Source organism: Lampris incognitus, chromosome 14 (assembly GCF_029633865.1).
Source record: "Lampris incognitus isolate fLamInc1 chromosome 14, fLamInc1.hap2, whole genome shotgun sequence".
Lineage (NCBI taxonomy): Eukaryota > Metazoa > Chordata > Actinopteri > Lampriformes > Lampridae > Lampris > Lampris incognitus.
In genome coordinates, this window is record NC_079224.1 from 39,337,392 (window position 1) to 39,356,806 (window position 19,415).

Sequence of the window (19,415 nt, forward strand, 5' to 3'; positions counted from 1 at the left end):
GTGTGTGTGTGTGTGTGTGTATGCTGGTGCATATTAAGCTTTATGCGTCCAAAGTGTGACAGTGCGGTCAGCGGAAGATGAGAGGAAGGATAGGTCGTGTGTGTGCCACCGGCACTGAATCACCTTGTCGCCGTGCTCCCCAACCACAGTCAGTGGCAGCTGCTTTGTCAAGTCACCTGGAGACAGAGGCAGTGATGCTCAGGCAAGCAAATACAAAACAACAACGTATATTTCAGACTCAAATCAAACTCCTGCATGAAAATATATAAAGGGAAAAAAGTTTTTACTGAGCATCGATCATGTTTTGCAGTCGTTTTTCCTGAGGCCGACGTATACTCCCATTCCAGGATCAGGATAAACTCCGAGAGAGTTTTGAAACTCTTACTGAGAAACGGTTCTTTGAACAATTATTTTAAAAGGAAATTTCACCGACGGTTTTTTGTGTGTTTGCCATTGGTACTGATGAGTAATGTAGTCCAGCGGTCCCCAACCACCGGGCCGCAAAGCATTTGCTACCAGGCTGCGAAGAAACGATATGACCCGGCAAAATAAATAAATAAATAGATAGTAAATTTAAAAAACCTGAATAATAAACATATAACATTATAGGCTATTACACTGAAGTTGGCACGGTCTCTGTGCTGCACCTTTCCTCACCATTCCCTGTCACGCCCACAGTAGGATGAGGATAATTATGTTGAACTTGAGTAATACAACGCACGCGAGTTCATCAGTCGGTTGTCGCCCACTTAACCTACTGGATGTGCTTGTTGCAGCTAGCCAGAATGAGTAAAAAAACAAACGTCGCTTGAGAGTTTTTTTGGAAAAGGTAGGGGAGATAAAAGTTCCAATGAGGCAATGAAGCCCTAAACTGCTTCGACACCTTGAGTCCAAGCACCCTGCACTTAAAGACAAACCCGTTGAGTTCTTTGAGCAAAAAAACACAAGCAAGTGGGACAGAAGCAAGTGCTGAGAGCCACCACCAATGCACTGAAAGCGTTGCTTCCATTTCCAGGTTATATCTCTGCAAAGCACGGTTTTCTGCAATGAATGCAACGAAAACTAAACTGCAGAATAGACTGGACATAATACCCTTCGTGTGTCGCCATTTCCCATCACCCCTCGTCTTGTTGCAGGGAAACAAGCCCGGGGCTCCCACTAGTTCAGTGATCTTGGTAAGTTGCAATGTTTTTACATGTTCATGTGAGCAAAATATGCCCCGTGTGTTTAATATCCAAACGTTACTGAATTGACTTCTAAATCTAACCTATACCACGATCCTATAATCCCATCCACACAAGCACTGTTTAAAAACAATCTCCGTTCAAATGAAAACGCAAAAACACATGCTACTCAACACAATGGAAGCACTGTCAAGAGCATGCCAAACCAACAGGCGGCGATATAACCCTAACTCTAAAGCCATGTTGGCTCATCAGAAGCCTGAAAAAAAGCCAACAACTCCATTTTCCCTGTCTACATGTCAACACTGAAAACGGAGTTTCTAAAGATCTTTACTCTGGAAGGAGTTTTCCAAAGTTTGCATGTGGATGAAAGGCCAAAACGCATAGAAAAAACTACTACTACTTTTGGCTGCTCCCGTTAGGGGTCGCCACAGCGGATCAACCGTTTCCATTTCTTCCTGTCCTCTGCATCTTCCTCTGTCATGCCAGCCACCAGCATGTCCTCCCTCACCACATCCATAAACCTCCTCTTTGGCCTTCCTCTGTTCCTCTCCCCTGGCAGCTCCATATTCAGCATCATTGTCCCAATATACCCAGCATCTCTCCTCCAGACATGTCCAAACCATCTCAAGCTTGCCTCTCTTGCTTTGTCTCCAAACCGTCCAACCTGAGAGGTACCTCTAATATAATCGTTCCTAATCCTGTCCTCCTTCGTCATGCCCAGTGAAAATTTTAGCATCTTCAAGTCTGCCACCTCCAGCTCCACCTCCAGTCTTTTCATCAGTGCCACTGTCTCCAGAACATATAACATAGCTGGTCTCACTACCATCTTGTAAACCTTCCCTTTAACTCTTGCTGGCACCCTTCTGTCGCAAATCACTCCTGACACTCTTCTCCACCCACTCCACCCTGCCTGCACTCTCTTCTTCACCTCTCTTCTGCACTCCTCGTTACGTTGGACAGTTGACCCCAAATATTTAAACTCATACGCCTTCATCACCTCTACTCCTTGCATCCTCATCATTCCAATACGCGGATCATAAATAGAAAAGGCTGTTTCAAAAATACCCATATACATGTGGACTAGGCATTGGCCAACAGCACTGGTCTTACCTTGAAGATTTGTAACCATGACCTTTGTGTCGTAGGAACCAGTGAGCAGGTAGTGTGCTCCAGGGGAGAACCTGACGGATCGCACGTCACTGCTGTGAGGCCTGTACATCTGGACCATGCGTCCTCCTCTGATGTCATACAGCATGCACGCACTGTCCTCCTGTCCTGTTGCAAGGAGACGACCACTGGGGTCCACTGCTACCGAAGCAACTGGACTGCCTGAGAGAGAGAGAGAGAGAGAGAGAGAGAGAGAGAGAGAGAGAGAGAGAGAGAGAGATAATGCTATTGACTGGTGGTTCTGCAACTTCATACATAAACACTCTTTGGAGCCCAACAGTGATAGATATTGTTGAGATATGGGCTAATCCATTGTTTGCCAATCCAGCCCTCAAGTATACCCTGTCCTGCAGATTTTCCATTGTAACCCTGTTTGTTCTTACTCAACCAATCAGCACTTAATTAGGTCAGCTTTGGCACACCTGACACAAGAGCAAAAACATGTTTGGTTGACTGACTACAAGCAGGCCTACCTATGCAGGGTTTCAAAGAAGAAAAAAACCCACTACAAGCTGTGCCTGAGAACTGGGTTGGGAAACACTAATCTAGCCAACTGACACACCAAAGCTTTAGTGTGCGAGTGAGCAGCTGAGATGAGTTCATGACTTTTACCTGAGCCATGGAAAGCAGTGCCCACAACTCGCACACAGCTTGGCACCCTGAGGTCCCAGAAACGCACCGTCTTGTCCTGAGAGCCAGATGCAATCATCCAGCCTCCCCATGTATATAGAGACAGAATGTGACCTGGAGAGTGACACGCACAAGTTACAACTTTGTCATCAATGTTTAAAGTCGATGCTTGTCTGTTTGATGCTACACTCCAAGCCTTGAGGTCAAACAGGGAAATTTGAGGAGGATGTGGATGAAGCAGTGTACCTGTGTGTCCGCTGAGGGCGTGAAGACCCTGTCCTCTCTGACAGTCAGTGGTGTAGATGTTGCAGTCTCCTGCTCCAGCACTGATCAGGATGGCTCCTCCGCTCTCTGGTCCCTCCATGAAGGCCAAGTCTCTGATAGTGCCGTCATGCATGCTAAACTCTAGGTCTGGGCCTGAGAGACAGAGAGATAAAGAGAGAGATGGAAAAGAAATCTTGTTAAATGCTTGTAATTACAACCAACAGGGGTGCATGGTCACTTGATGTCAAGCTAAAATATAAGCACTTGGCACCATAGGTTTTCTTTATCATAAAAAAAAAAAGGGGGGGTCCTTTTGAAGGTAAATGAGAATTAATATTTTATATCTTTTTTTTTTCCTTTTCCAAATTTATTTCTGATTTTTCCCTTTTTGTTCTCCCAATTTAGTGGCCAATCGATCCCTATTTTAGTTCAAACACCCACCCTTGTACTGCATACGTTCACCAACTGCATCTCTCCGGCCGGCAGTCTCGGAGACGCCTCCCCACTTTCGTGACAAGGCGAATCCCGGCCGAACCACTGCTTTTTTCCGACACACAAAGACGCATTCCTGCGATGAACACAAGCCAACTCTGCCCCCCTCCCGAAGACAGTGTTGCCAATTATTGCTGCTTCGTTGAGTCCGGCCATAGTCGGATCTGACGAGACCGGGGCGCGAACCCCGGTCCCCAGTGGGCAACTGCATCGGCACAAAGCCGATGCTTAGACCACTACACCACCACGGACCCCAATATTTTATATCCGATATGGAAAATAAATATGATTTTACTGAATTAGTTGAAGAGCTGGTAAGCATAATGTGAAACTAATCAGTACTTGGTGCTGGCAAGTTCTCCAAAACAATAACTTTTATTTTAACTCGGTCAAAGAGTTGAGTGGTATTGGTATCACGTAGAACCAAACACAAACATCCTTAAACAGGAAGCAGGGTGGCATGCTGAGTATAGAGCGTGCCCCTCAGCTGGTGAACTCCAGGTTTAAGCCCGAGTCAGCCAAGTGTCTTCTCTACTGAAGTGCCTTTGAGCAAGAGACCAAATTCCTACCAGCTAAAGCAGACCACGCGCTCTGACTGTAACTGACAAATTCTAGGGGGAATCAAAAAGCTAAATTCCCCCCACACGGACAAATTAAGCATCACATTTTATTCGCTCCCTAGTCCTGCTGAGTGCTTACAACAATGCCTGTATGGCGTACTTGAAGCGACGTCTCACCCGTGGCGTTGCAGGTCTCGGCGCTGAAAGGCAGGACTTTGACGTATTTGTCATTGGAGCCTGTGGCCAGCAGCTGCCCACAGTGGCTCCAGGCCACGCAGTAGATGGAACCCTTGTGGTGTTTATTCCTCTTGAAACGGACTACCGGCTGCTTTGGAGGACTCGACCCACTGAGGAGGGGCAGAGCAGGGCAGACAAAAATGTGTAAAAGGGGAGAGAAAGAAACCAGAGGAAGGAAGCAGAAAGTAGTCATCGTCCGAATGGCTCCTACTTAAGAGAATCCATTTGATTTCAAAATGCTCTATTAACTTTAGTTTGTGTAAAAATGCCTGTAATTAAAAAACCTTCCTAAAAGTACTACTTTTTATCTTATTTGTTTCATCTGAAGTTTTGTAGAAGGAGGGAAAAAAGCTGTCCCTTCTCCACATTGTGGACGCCTCATTTTGTAACGATGCTCTTGTCATGTCAAGTTCATTTGTATAGCTCAAAAATCATGAGAGAGTCCCAAAGGGCTGTACAACCAGTATAATATACGACATCCTCTATCCTTGGACCCTGGACCTTCCAGTATCTTCCAATATGTGTGTGAGTGTTACCTCGTGTCCAGTGTCTCTGGGTAACTGCAGACACGGAGAGTTTTCGAGTTGGACCCCACTGCGTATAGCGCCCCCGAGGGGTGGAAGGCAACGGCGCGGATGGCTTGGGTGTCTTCGAGCGTATGCACTGGCACGAACAGGTCTTTGGGCTTGTTGCCCTGAAAAACACAATACACATACACGCAATCACAGACACAGAGATGCACACGCAGATTTGCTGTGATTAGCAGTATAATCTGTTTGGATCCTCTTATGACATCCATACTGTCATTATGTCAGCAGGACATTTCCCACTGCCCTGTTTTTTTGGTGTAATCTACTTAACTGAACCTTAACATTAACAGTACTCAATCCCCCCACCCCCACCCCGTACTGCACTACCACTGAAAACTCTCAGTAAGTGCTGCAGTTATTCATCTAAGTGGATGCCAGGGCAGAACAGTGGTAAATGTGAAAGGGAGACAGTAAGTATGAGCGATATGTCAAGGCTGAATAAGGGGCATGGGGGGGGCTCGAGAGCGTGCCAGGCCTCGGGAAGAGACAATGGTCTTAAGCTCTCTGTGGTGAAAGGACTGGCTGAAACAGGGTGGCCTTGTAAGACTGTGTACAAACAAACTAAAATCATGTGAGACTTCCACTTGGCACACAGTGAACCTTGATGTGCTTGCCGGAGGCATGAAACTGTTTACACTCGGGCCGACCCGAATGATTCCAAGCTTCAAACTTTGCCATGATAGTCAAAGCCAAAAAAAAAAAAAGATCAGTGCTCAAATGCTTTGTTTGTTTTTTTGTTTATAACCCTGACATACACTACAGCTTTTCTGCCACCAATATAACTACAGTGGGCACTGAGAAAATGGCTTTCCAGCTGTGTTGCTGGTGTGTACTTCCAGACATGCTAGCTCCAGCTTCACTGCAAGGCAAAGCGTTGTTCAACATTAAACTCATCATTGCATAATATGTCGTCGGGTTAATTCGATTATTCGCCAAAAGCAACAAAACTGATCAGACTTCTTTCTGCGGAGTGATAAGACTGGACATGAAACAGATTTCATATCCCCCCCTCTCCCCAATTGTATCTGGCCAATTACCCCACTCTTCCGAGCTGTCCCGATCTCTGCTCCACCCTCTCTGCCGATCTGGGGAGGGCTGCAGACTACCACATGCCTCCTCCGATACATGTGGAGTCGCCAGCCGCTTTTTTTCACCTGACGGTGAGGAGTTTCGCCAGGGGGATGTAGCTCGTGGGACGATCATGCTATTCCCCCGGTTCCCCCTCCCCCCTGAACAGTCGCCCCGACCGATGAGAGTAGGCGTTAATGCAGCGACCAGGACACATACCCACATCCGGCTTCCCACCCGCAGACTGTGTGTAGGGAAGTCTGACCAAGCCGGAGGTAACACGGGGATTCGATCCGGCAATCCCCATGCTGGTAGGCAACGAAATAAACCGCTACGCTACCCAGACGCCCCCCAGATTTCATATTCTGATTAAAGCCTTCCAACATCTGTCTGCTATTCAGAAATAAAAGACCACACAATGCCGTCATCAACCAATCTGAATGAACTCAAAAATAAAAACGGCATCTTTGAAGAAAATATGACAGTTTGTTGTGCATCTGCTTCCCCCTTCCATCCCCCCATTACAGCTTCAATTGTTCTCTTATAATTCGCACTGAAGCTTTGAAGCACCCCCCCCCCCAAAAAAAAAGGTCCCAGAAAGTTGAATCAGTTCATCTGGACACAATGTTTAGTGGGAGAAACGTTTCATCACTCATGTAAGTGACTAAGTCAGTCCCAGCTCATAACGACTGAAACCAATGATCAGTTTCATATGCAAATTGCTGTGACCATTAACTAGAGTTATAATGGCCATGTGTACAATTTACAGAGGATCGGGGAATGATTTAAATCACAGCACTGTAAGATGGTGACAAGACAGGGACAGACTACAATGGACAGTTAGGTCTGCACAGAAAATCACTGGTGCCAAACTGCCCTCCATTCAGGACTTACACACCTCCAGACTCAGGAAACGGGCAGGCAACATTACTGCAGACCCATCACACCCTGGTCACAACCTGTTCCAACTCCTCCCTTCTGGTAGGCGCTACAGAGCACTGTACCCCAAAACAACCAGATATAAAAACAGCTTATTTCCACGGGCTGTCATTCAAATTAACGCTTAGCACTGTCAATAAATCCAACCATTTGTATATACTGTACTGTACAATGTACATATACTGGTACACTCTGTCATGTACATCTGCCTCAGGCATGTATACAAGTAACCTGCTAACATCTATTTCAGCATCTCTGATATATTCTCTGCACCACTGCACTCTTATCACCTCTTATTTAGACTATATAGTCAATCCTTGTGTATATATCTGAAGATTGTTGAGTTGTAGTGTTGTTATTCTATGTTAAGTACACTGAGAGAGCCACGAAACCGGAGTCAAATTCCATGTAGTGCAAACCTACATGGCCAATAAACATGATTCTGATGTACTCTTAGGCCCCCCGCCTTGGTTCAGGGATGGTCGTTCCCTCTTCACATAGCTGGCCTCTTTGACTCCCCATTCAAACCAGCGTTCCTCCCTATCAAGGATGTGCACATCCTCATCCTTGAAAGAGTGGCCACTGGCCTGTAGATGGGTGTAGACTGCGGAGTCCTGGCCTGACGTGTTAGCTCCCCTGTGTTGTGCCATCCTCTTGGCCAGCGTCTGTTTGGTTTCCCCAATGTACAAGTCATGGCAATCCTCCTGGCACTTAACAGCGTACACTATATTGCTCTGTTTGTGCCAGGAGACCCGATCCTTGGGGGTGGACCAATTTCTGGCAGTGTGTTTTGGGGTTTGAAAGCGACCAAGACGCGGTGTTTGGAAAATATGCGTCTCAACTGTTCCAACACTCCCACCACATACGGAATCACCACTGGTTTACACTTGGGCAGCTGTTGTCCTCTCTTCAATCGGCTGGTGCACTTTTTAGGTGTCTTCCTGGCTTTGACAAATGCCCAGTTAGGATAACCACACTTAACCAGGGCCTGTTTAATGTGGGATTTCTCCCCTTCCCCAGCTGCTGTGTTGGTGGGGATGTTGTCAGCTCAGTGGTACAGCATTCTGATGACTCCTAGTTTATGATCCAGTAGATGATGAGAGTCAAACCTTAAGTAGTGTTCAGTATGTGCTGGTTTACGGTAAACATCAACAATCATATGTCCCCCATCACAAATTGCAATTTCACAGTCTAAGAAGGCTAACCTGTAATTTTTCACATCCTCCCTGGTGAACTTGATGTGGTTGTCCACCAAATTAATGTGGTCGGTGAAATGTGGTACGGCCTGACATTTAATTTTAACCCAGGTGTCGCCCACAAATCTGAACCAATGGCTAGGTGGTGTCCCTGGATAGGACATCAGAGCCCTCTTTTCCACTTCCTCCATATACAAGTTGGCCACCATAGTTGAAACTGGGGAACCCATAGCACACCCATGCTTCTGCCTATAGTACTGCCCCCTGTATGTAAAGACAGAGCTTCAGGAGCAGACACGCTTGGTCAGTGTTAAGGGTGGCCTTACTGCTAAGGCTGGGGTTGTCCTGTAATTTCCTGAGAAATGCCTCCACTGTTTCATCAACAGGAACACACATGAACAGAGACATAACTTCACAAGAGACCATTGTTTCATCCTCCTCCATAATGATGTCCCTCACCTTATCCACAAAATCCATAGTGTTCTGAATGTGATGTTCATTACTACCTACGAACGGTTTAAAAATAGATGCCAGAAACTTAGAGATGTCATAGGTCACTGAGTTAATCATACTAACAATAGGCTGTAACGGCACATCCTGTTTATGTATTTTAGGTAAACCATCCAGACTAGGTGTCGCTTCCCCTGGGTATAATCTATGGTACACAATTCTGTCAATAGCATTGTCCTGTTCTAAATGCTTCAGACAATCTGTCGCCTTTTTCTTGTAACCACTGGATCTCGTTTCAGGGGCTCATATGTATTTATGTCGCTAAGTAACATGTATCGTCATAAATTTGTCATGATAGACTGTCTGGTTTAATAAAACCATCCGTCTGTCTTTGTCTGCCGGAAGGATGATGATGTTATTGTCCTTACTGAGAGTGGTGAGTGCATCCCTCTCGTCTCTGCTGATGTTGGATGGTGGCGGCTTCGCATTGCTGAGGCAGGCTGAAACTTTCGTCCGCAGTTGCTCCACTTTAGGGTCCATGATGTTGTTGTTACGGATCGCTGATTCCGTGGCTGTGATCAGTTCCACTAGCGGGATTTGCCTCACCATGACAGCAAAATTCAGCCCCCTTACTTAGCAAGGATGTCTTTCTCTGCCTGGATGAGTTGTCTGTCAGACAGATTCTTCATCCACTTGTCCACATCACCGGTGTGTGTCTGCCATCCGTCTCCATTGGCCATAGTACACATGGCCATTTAACTCTAGTTAATGGTCACGTCAATTTGCATATGAAATCAATCATTGGTTTCGGTCGTTATGCAGCTGTGCTGTTTATAAAGTTGAGGGATACCTGCAGTCAGTTTAGACTGACAAAGTCACTTAGATGCGTGATGAAAAGTTTCTCCCACTAAACATTGTGTCCAGATGAACTGATTCAACTTTCTGGGATTTCCTTACTTGGATTATTTAACATGCATCAAGATATAAAAAAAGGTATTCAGGAGAGCCCTAGTACATACAACCAATATGTACTGCTGGGATAGGCTCCAGCAACCCCGCGACCGAGAGCAGATAAGCAGTTCGGATAATGGACGGATGGATGGATGGATGTTATGTTGCATGGCTGTTCTTCAGCTCTGGTTCTCTACCTGATGTCCTTTCTGTGTGTTTGAATTCTATGTTGCAAACTGGCCTCATGGAAACAGAACCCAATGGCTGATTGCATGTAGGAGACATCCAGGGGCATGAGGTCTCTGGGCTTGGTATCTTGCTGGCGCTCTCACACACTTTTTTTTCCTTTTTTTTTTGCCCTCCTTAAGTTTAGGCCATAGTCTTGGGTATTTAGTTTATTTCTGTCTGTGCTTTAGATTTTTACTCAATACCCCATACACACAGATTTCACTGACGGACTTGCTTTTTTCATTTGAGTATTCTTGTAGCCTGTTAACCTTCAATTAAAAGTGTTTATCCATCCATTTTGTTTTTAGTCCTATAGTATGACAGTTTTGAGCCAGGTCATGAAAACTAATACTAATATTGTGTGTGTCTGTGCATATTCCTACCTCTTTATTTCGAGTCAAGGAGCCTGGAGAATCACCTGCTGGACTTTCCTTTTGTTTCTGCTCACTATAAGCAAACCCAGAACACGTGTATCAGGTCCGACAAAAACTAAACGCCAAAAAAAACTCGCACATTGGAGTCATTACACACACACACACACACCTCTGTGAGACAACAGGAGACTCGTTGGGCAGCAGGACTGCGCGTCCTCCCACGGCGCGCTGCGGGGTGCTGCTGAGCGCTCCTCCTTCCTGGGAGTAGCTCTGGTCTGGGGTTGGAGTTGAGGGGTCGTCGTCATTGTTGTTGTTGTTCTCTGAAGTGGAGGTGTTCCCATTGCACTGCTGGGCCAGAGACTGCACCTCTTCCCCCAAGTTCTCCATCCCCACGTTCAGCTCCTCCAGCTTCTGGATGGACCTGGAGACCAAGTAGCACTCACTTGAACAAGTATGGGTCGATACTTCTGTCTCTCTGTTTCTAACTGACCTACGCATACACACAGACTTTTCCAGACAATTTTGTTTCAAGAATTTTTTTTGTGTAATATCTCAGATTTTCTTTTTGTAATATGTAACATAAATGGAAAAGTTGAAAACTGCTTTCTTTTTACAATTGCCAAAAGGCTGTTTATACCTTTTCTTCAGGTCAGCAGGCTGCCTCAAACTAACAGCCTAACTGTATTCAGACATGCACGTATTGTCTGAGTCTAGTTAAAATTGCAAAGGGCAGCAAACAAAAGAACAACTGAAGTAATGATGTCATTATGTGCCAGCCTTGTGAATAATGCAGGGGGAACATAGAGGGTGAGGTGGTGGGGGGGGGGGGGGTTGAGGGAGGTGTGAGGGAGGGGGAGCAAAGGGAGGAGCAAAGGGGGGGTAAATCAAAGGGCCTTTGTTCTGCTGACAGAGCAAAAAGACAGACATTTTTCCTGGACATCGTTTTTGTCACGGAGTCCCAATCCCATGTACTGCTTGTTGCAAGTGCGCTGCCTGTATTCTGAAAGGATATGAATGCTGGTATACTGGTAGGGACAGTAGTGTTGATGGCGGATAACATACGGTTGGAGTCTAGGTATGACAGCGTGTGCAACTGTCAAATGTAGAAGGTGAGGTGGCGCAGATGGTGCACTGTGCGCATGTTTGTGTGTGTGGGGACAGGTTGTGGGGGCGGGGAGGTGCATGTCATAGTGGAGAAAGCCACATGGGACCCATCATTAACAGCCCCCCTCACTGTGCCTACCACTCTTTGTCTGTCAGCTGCTCCTCTATTGTACTTACGATATTAAAAGCCCCACTGAAATTAGTAGGCTCAGTTTTGGCAAGGTGTGTTGGTGTGTGTGCCTGGGTTAAACATTCACTGTCCTTGCATGAAAAAAGTGCAATTGTGTTGCCTTCTGCACTGCATATATGTGTAGGTTTTGCACAGGACTCGTCTTGTGGTGATACACAATTGAGGATAGATTCACCAGGGGCTGCTGCTCCTTTAAGGCAGACGTTCAGAGTGCTGATGTAGGCACTGCTTAGATTTTCCCAGGAAGGGGAACCATTTTTTTCTGCAGCCTAGTTGTTAGCTTGTTGCTACGAGAGATTGTGCTGTATCGGTGTTGTTTTGTGTGGCGAGTAAACGGAATTGACTCGACCTCTCCGTCTCCTCATTCCTGCACTCCTACAGTCTATACATTACTAACATGTCATCCCGGTGGGATAGTGTGTGTAACCTCTCAGATGAAACATCCGCACCTGTTCAAAAACTTCTCAGTGAGGCTATGCTGCATGTCACTCTCGGGGGGTTCCTCCTGGACCCCTCCCTCCAGAAGCATCTGCTGGTACAGCTGCCTCTGCTGCTGCTTCTGTTCCAGGTGCTGCTGCACACGGAGCCGCTGCCGGTAGTACTCTTCAAACTTTTCCGTGGAGTCGCGCAGCTGCAAAACAAACACAAATAGACAGGCCGCGTGAAAACGTGCATCAGCTGAGTCAACGTGCAACTTTAGCATGTGCGTATGTGTGTGGAGCATGTTTATGTGATGATTTGTAGAAATAAAATGGAGAGAAAGAGAGAGATCATTTTCACTCTGCTTTTAGCTTCCTTTCCAGGCTATCTGATAGGCTTGGCCCTATACGAGGTGAACAGAGGGTCACCGGTGCTCTGCCACACGTGGAAGCGGAGGGATGGTAGATGAAATTACAAAGGACAGAGAATGAGTGACACAGGGCCAACATCTCATTCTGTTGCTGCCCTCTTTGTGTGTCTCCAGGGTGATGGTATGGCGGTAACTTTACAAACACACTTGACACAATGACTCAGGGGGCCCAGAATAGAAACAACAGGGATAGAGAGACTATGGTGCGAGTGGGTTTATGGTAAAACTGCATGCAGGTGACTGGCATCCATAATATTCACTTCAACTCAGGTAGAAAAGGACAGGAATGAAGGGATAATCCATCAGTCAGCCAACCAACCAAACAGGCCAGCTTTTTGGGGGGCTGAAACATAATTCAGATTGACAAGGAGGTGCAAAAGAAGGATGACTCAGTGACTCAAAGACGTCACATTGAAATACATTCATCTCTCAGGGCTGGCTTATATTTAGACTGCTGTGGTAGGCAACTCCCATTCAAGACACTGAAAACAAGAAGAGGAAACATTGACTGTTTGTGGGAGAAACTCTAATGAGGTCCCCTCTATTATTAGTGCTTCCCAGAGAGAAGAGTGCAAAATGTATCAAGTTAACCACCATTACATCTGCAAACTGAACAGATGTTTTCATTACTTGGTTCCACTTTGGTAATCACTATAAAAGCCAGAGGCCAAGTATGTTGGGCTTTACCTCATTCCTTTCAGCAGAGCCACCTGATGGAGCGTCCTCCCCAGGGGCTGAGGCAGGCCTCAGGTTCTGGGCTCCACCTGAACTAAGCATCTTGTCCACGGGTGTGTCTGTCCTGGAGCTATGCAAGAGAACACACCCACAACAACAGATAAGTGTCTGGATGTTGTTATACCTACGACATACCATAATCACTATAATTAGCTTGCTGCTCACTGAGGTCACATACTCCCATTTCGAACTAGGTGTTATGGAAGACCAAAATATCTAAAAATTCACAGGCGCTCCCTCTATTGTACCTCTTATTAAGTATTTTTTGTTTTTCAGGACAACAGAAAGTCATTTCAGATTTTAAGATATGAATCAAGCCTATGTGTACCTCTCAGGGGATTCCTCAAAGATGCTGTGGCAGCCGGAGCTCTCCATCATCAGACTCCGGTTCAGGCTCTGGCCTCCACTGCCGGGGTACTGGAAGTTTGCGAAGGAGTGGGACATGGGAGAGACCCCTTTACCTCCAGCTGGGTCGCCCCCGGGCCCTCTCTTGTCCTGACCGGACAGCCCATAGGACAGGCCATCCAACGCCGGGTTTAGGGAACGAGACATGTAGGTGTCAGCGGACTGGGGGCGGCGCAGCGGGGATGAGGGGTAGGGGGAGAGTTTACTGATGAGCGGGGTAAGGAGGTCGGCATAGCCGGTTTTGGCAGGCTTGACCAGCCGGTCCACATGAATGTTGAGCAGCTTCTGTTCGAAGGCGCAGGAGAAGACACTTTGGGAGAGGTTCTGCATCCAGGAGAGCAGGGACAGGTCCAAGTCGTCACAGCCATTCCCGCACAGCATGTCCACACCCAGGAGAACCTCGCTCTCCGTGATTTCCTCTCCCGTTGCTTTGCTCTGTGTATCAGTACGCACATAAATAAATTGGTGCAGTGAGCCCATGACTCAATAACTTATTTCATTTATCCAACCTAGAGGTAGGCACAGTGTATCTATTCACATATTTACTTTCTATCTTATGAGGCTAACCCATTTGTTAGCTAGTGGTTTGCGGTCAGAAGCAAAGTCGAATAACTGGTCAGAAAAGTTCCTGGCTCCTGTTCGAGCTTATAAGAAGTATTTGCAAATAATCACAATGCTATAATCAGCCTTCCAAATGGAGCCATTTGTGACAAAGGTCATTGATTTTAACCGTATGTTCTAAAATCCTGAATTAAAACCTCAGATCAGGCCCATGATCGGAGCACAAATGGGTAATTTGGTCCTTTGAATCACATGGACACTGAATTTTTTTAGGGCTTTGATTTTGTAAATCAGACCAGAATAAAGGTACAATATACGTAGGTACAAGAATTAAAGCCTTTGCTGAGGCGAATACCCCAAAATCTGAGTTCGGGCTGTGATCATTTCAAACTTGCAGCTCCTCCTACCTGGCAGAACTCTACACAGCACTCATAGAGCACGCCTTTGAGGAGCAGCTGGAAAAGGCGGTTCGTGCTGGCCTTGAACCCAGCCTCGCTCAGCTTCCTGTCGGCGGGGATAAACTCTGCAACCATGGTGCAGGCCTCTTCAAAACACTGTACCCTTGCAGTGCTGGGGTTCCAGTCCTGGGGAACACAAGCAGCAGTCCAGAATTCAGCATACTTGTTTAACATGCATGCTAAACACATACATCTTCCAATTCATCCCAGAATAATCATCGCCATTGCATGTCAGCTACAGTACGGTTCATTTCATTCTACAGGCCCCTTGCCTTAAACTCAGCATGGTTGGTGAGGCGAGGAAGGGTGAGCAGCAGACACAGTTTGCTGTAGTCTTCTTTAGACGGACAGAACTCCTCCAAGGCATGAAGACACTTGACTGCCTCCTGCATTGTGAACTCCAACTGAAATATAAGAACAAATTTTTAAACTGTGACAGATGTTTCAGTTGCAGTTCTTTCTTACTGAACAACTGGGACTTTAACTCAGTATTCTTTTTAAAAGAGATTTATCACCAGAAACACTATGACGACAAGGGTGACTTCTGAATGTTAGTGAGATTTAAAAAAGACAAGATTCAAGGCTAATGTTAAATAGAAGACAAATGAGATGAAAAACAAATCATTCTCCGTCTTACAGATTTCTTCATATTCCAAAAGACGACTAGATTCCAAATATTAAAAAAGAAGAAACCCTCTCTAAACATTCTGGTAACAATTCTAATGAGCACAAAAGCAGGCCCGTGTGATATCACCTTGGTTCACACAGTTGCTGGAGAGCATGCACACAAAAGCTGCGCAGATGGCCAAAGACTCCAATTCTAATCCAGTAATGAGACCCGATAGCTGTGGCAGATTGACTCAGGCTACCTTCACAGCAATGCCATGTGACATGAGGCCTACAGCCAGTCCAAATAAAGGGGATGAGCCAGACAGCAAGCAATGTCTGCAGGATATGTTTGCATTTGTGTGTTTGAGTATGAAAGAGAATGAGTACTGGAGCAGACGTAGCAAGAACAAGTTGAACAAGTATTAGTAACTGGCCAATCAGTAAGGCCTGATTAGGGGTTTTATGACCAATCAGTAATCATGGGCATCTGCAATGATCATGATAGGTGACTGGAGGGACATTGCAGTACTTTATTTGTGGGATAGAAACAGGGCTGATCAGTGATGTGGCTGGACAATGGAACATTGCGGGGGGGGGGGGGCAAACAAACAAACAAAAAAATATTGAAAATCAAGCCAAATAGGATCACCATTTTTATTCGCCATTTTTATATCAAATACATTCACATCATAAATCATTTTTAAATTCAGTGTTTTTTTTATTTTGTCGAGCTTTCTATAGATTAATCCTAGCAATAAATGAGAAGTCTTTATGCATAATCAATAATCCTGGTAAGAAAATCAAAGAAAGCTGAATCAGTTCATCTGGACACAATGTTTATTGAGAGAAACATTTCATTCATGAATGAAACGAACTGATTCAACTTCCTTTGAATAAACGAGAAGCTTCCAATTTGTTGCAGCTCTGTGAAAAAAAATGTAACAAAGGTGTAACAAAGGGGTTCAAAATGTTTGATATTTCATTTGGCAGCATAAGCTTGTGATTGAATTGTTAAAAAACAAAAAAGAAGTCTATTGAAAATAGCTGTTGTGTTGACTCACATGCTGGGGCTCATCCTCTGCAGACATGGCATTGTTCACACACAGAGCCTCCAGAAACTTCTGCTTCAGGATTATATACCGGAATCTGGACACAACATGACATGTATGTTACAGATGACATTTGAAATAGTCTCACAAAGCCATGTCAGGTTTTACCTCACTATGGTGCCTTTTTATATGAACCAATATGTATGAACTTATAAAGGTATGTGGCAGCACATGCTTTGGCATACGCATGGCACCAATACTGCGAGGGTTAGGGGTTACTCTCCCACCTTTTTCTGTCAAACTTGTCCATGAACTCTAAAGGCTGAATGAACTGCAGAACCTCATCCCACTGGCCATCAAGTACAAGTTGTCTGAAATCAAACAGCACTTCATTAATAAACACGTAAACACTGTAACAATAACTTTTTCAAATATCCCATAAGGCGCAACTTCAAACAAATCTTTGCTGGAAAAAAAGGGTACATGACAAAAGTGTGGACAAACTATTTTGAGAGTCTTTTTCACCCTTAATTACTGTACTCTCTAATTAATTATCTTTCGCACAGTGATGAACAAAGAGTCATTAATGGAGGCTGTGCAACTGACACAATTCCATCACTCAAGATAACAGATTCACGCTCAAGATGAGCTGTGTAAGTCTCCATACAACACAGTGCTGACTCACTTTCAAAAATGCACTCAAATCTGATGCAGCACTTCAATGTTATACAATCCGCAGTGTTGAGGATACAATGTGAAACCATAAGGTCCATAAAAGCTTGATGTATGGAGGCCTGATGTGCCACCTGAAACCAGCTCCAATGAAGTAGTACATCTTAGCTCTGTAGAAGAGTCATTTATAATCTAGAATGTGCAGTGTGATTGTTAGTTTTTCTGCATCTACCTGAGGAACAGCATGTCGTCAGAATAGAGTCCGTTAATGACGCCACTCTCCTTTTCCAGAGCCAACATACTGATGTGCAACTTCCTGGAGTTCAGGAAGTCCAGGATCACCTTTATGATCTCCACCTCCTTCACATTTATTGTTTCTTCCGCTGTCATGGTGACGACGGGCTACCGAAAGAAAAGACAGTGTAAATATAACTTGGTGCAATCCCTCAGAAAAGAAACGCTGGTTCCTCTACTATTCAACACAAAAGGGGGATTCATGCATAAGTCTGCATCTGCTTTAGCAGAAAATACTGTTGTAGCTCCTAAATTAAATATTTTCATCATCGCCCTACAGAGGAATAGTAAATTCCATGACTCTAGGGTGTGCAAAACACACTTATTTATGCTGAAAATAAAACACAGTTGCGAGTTCGTGAAAAGGTCACATTATGAAAATGAAACGGTTTGAGCCTTACAGCAAGGGCATGCATGGTGGTATTAGAAACACATTCTCTGATATCAGGCTATAACCCTTTCAAGTCACTTGTTGCTGCACGCTGTCTACCTGACCTACACCCAAATGATTTGTTGTCACTGTCCCACACGAGGGCAGTTGCTGCGACAACTTAAAAAGCAACTTTTGGTTTGTCGAAAGGTTTATTTTAAATTGGCATTTTGATCTAAACAGGCACTGGCCAACCCCTTTGGCATTACATCGAGAGGACCACTAACAAAATGAATTCATCAACGAGGCACCTTTCCATTATCCGATGATCAGAGCAAAGGGGGGTGGGGGGACAGTGTTCACAGTCTACAGTCGGTTTTAGCAAATCACAAGCAAACTAAACGTTGGCTGGATTCACGTTGCACTTTTGCATTTTCACTCAGCAACGACAGCACCGAGCATTTGACCGCATGAGTCCACGCTGGTTAAATGTCCAGAAGTTGTGCAGGAATGACCAGGGTGTACAGTCGTCTTTCTATTGCTGCCGTCTAATTACACAGATGGAAACGAGCTATTACGGACGGCATTAGCGCACCTGAGCACTGAGGGGCGGGCGTTCGCCACCCAGCTGCCTAGCTTCCTAATCGGCCAAGCAACGCAGCCCCGTTATCCGGCTAGCTAGGACGGAAGCTAGCTAATAAACAACACCAGCAGCGGGGAGCTATAAGGAGCTTAGCTAGTGGTTAGCGGCAATTAGCTAGCCAATTTAGCGACCGGATTAAAGTAACGTTAACGCGCAGGGACGGAGGAGGCTAAGCGGCCATACACGGCCAACTCATTTCGCGGACAGGCGGAATCAAAGAAGACACGGAAAAGTCAAAGTAGTCCAACAGGCCAAAAAGCAGAACGCCACACACACACACACACACACACACACACACACACCATCATCACCATCATCATCATCACCACCATGGTCCGCTAACGCCAGCCAGGCGCTAGTTAACCGCTAGCCGGACAGACGGGCGGGGTGCGGACAACGACTGCCGGTTAATTCTCACCTGTGTCTACAAAAACATGGGATACAAATCTTCAGGCGTTGCTGGTCTGTTGACGTCTGCTGTCACGATGGTATTGTTCTGCGTTTGTCCGCCCTGTCCGCTCCTATTTTAGCTCCTTCTCTCGTCTTCCGCGGCTCTCCTCCCTTCACTGGATCCTCCTTACTGGTATGTTCCTCTACACAGGCTCTGCTTGTCACAGCGGAAGCGCCTCCGTCTGTCGACTCATATCACAGCTCGCTCGCTCTCTCTCTCTCGCGCTCTCTCTCGCGCTTTCTCTCTCGCTCTCTCTCTCTCTCTCTCTCGCTCTCTCTCGCTCTCTCTCTTGCTCTGTCTCGCACTATCTCTCCCTCTCTCTCTCGCGCGCTTTCTCTCTCTCTCTCTCTCTCTCTCTCTCTCTCTCTCTCTCTCTCTCTCTCTCTCTTGCTCTGTCTCGCACTTTCTCTCCCTCTCCCCCCCCCTCTCTCTCTCTCTCTCTCTCTCTCTCTCTCTCTCTCTCTCTCTCTCTCTCTCAGAGACGTGAGTTTATCCTTCGTTTTCTCTTTCTTAGATAGGAACAGCTCTGCGTGACCTGCAGTGTTCCCCCAATATGTGTATCAATCAGTATTATTATTATCATTTTAAATCGCACATATTTTTGCAGCAATATGTTGCGAGCTTCCGTTTTTCCAACCCCCTTCTCATCCCAGTACAAAACAGCAAAAGACGACACGCGGAATAGATGGCT

The 19,415-nt window shown here is 45.7% G+C and overlaps 1 protein-coding gene across 1 annotated transcript; it reads right to left on the reverse strand.

The window, feature by feature from the left end:
* Positions 1-33: 33 nt before the first annotated feature.
* wdr47a (WD repeat domain 47a) lies at positions 34-18,900 on the reverse strand. The gene is made up of 17 exons (XM_056293896.1): positions 18,692-18,900; positions 17,199-17,368; positions 16,582-16,665; positions 16,307-16,391; positions 14,909-15,040; positions 14,586-14,762; positions 13,541-14,052; positions 13,165-13,282; positions 12,077-12,258; positions 10,503-10,754; positions 10,343-10,406; positions 5,074-5,231; positions 4,478-4,647; positions 3,231-3,401; positions 2,967-3,098; positions 2,298-2,516; positions 34-176 (listed from the first exon to the last, which is right to left on the reverse strand). Exons 2-17 carry the CDS (start codon positions 17,354-17,356, stop codon positions 34-36), a joined length of 2,757 nt encoding a protein of 918 aa, XP_056149871.1. The 5' UTR covers positions 17,357-17,368; positions 18,692-18,900.
* Positions 18,901-19,415: the final 515 nt, after the last annotated feature.

Bases quoted from the DNA above. Each gene is read 5' to 3' on its own strand.
- wdr47a (XM_056293896.1), bottom strand. From the start codon at position 17,356: ATGACAGCGGAAGAAACAATAAATGTGAAGGAGGTGGAGATCATAAAG. The intron at 16,666-17,198 runs GTAGATGCAGAA...GTTTGATTTCAG, and splicing joins GACGACATGCTGTTCCTCAG to ACAACTTGTACTTGATGGCC. The intron at 10,407-10,502 runs GTGTGTGTGTGT...GTTTGCTTATAG, and splicing joins TCTCCTGTTGTCTCACAGAG to TGAGCAGAAACAAAAGGAAA.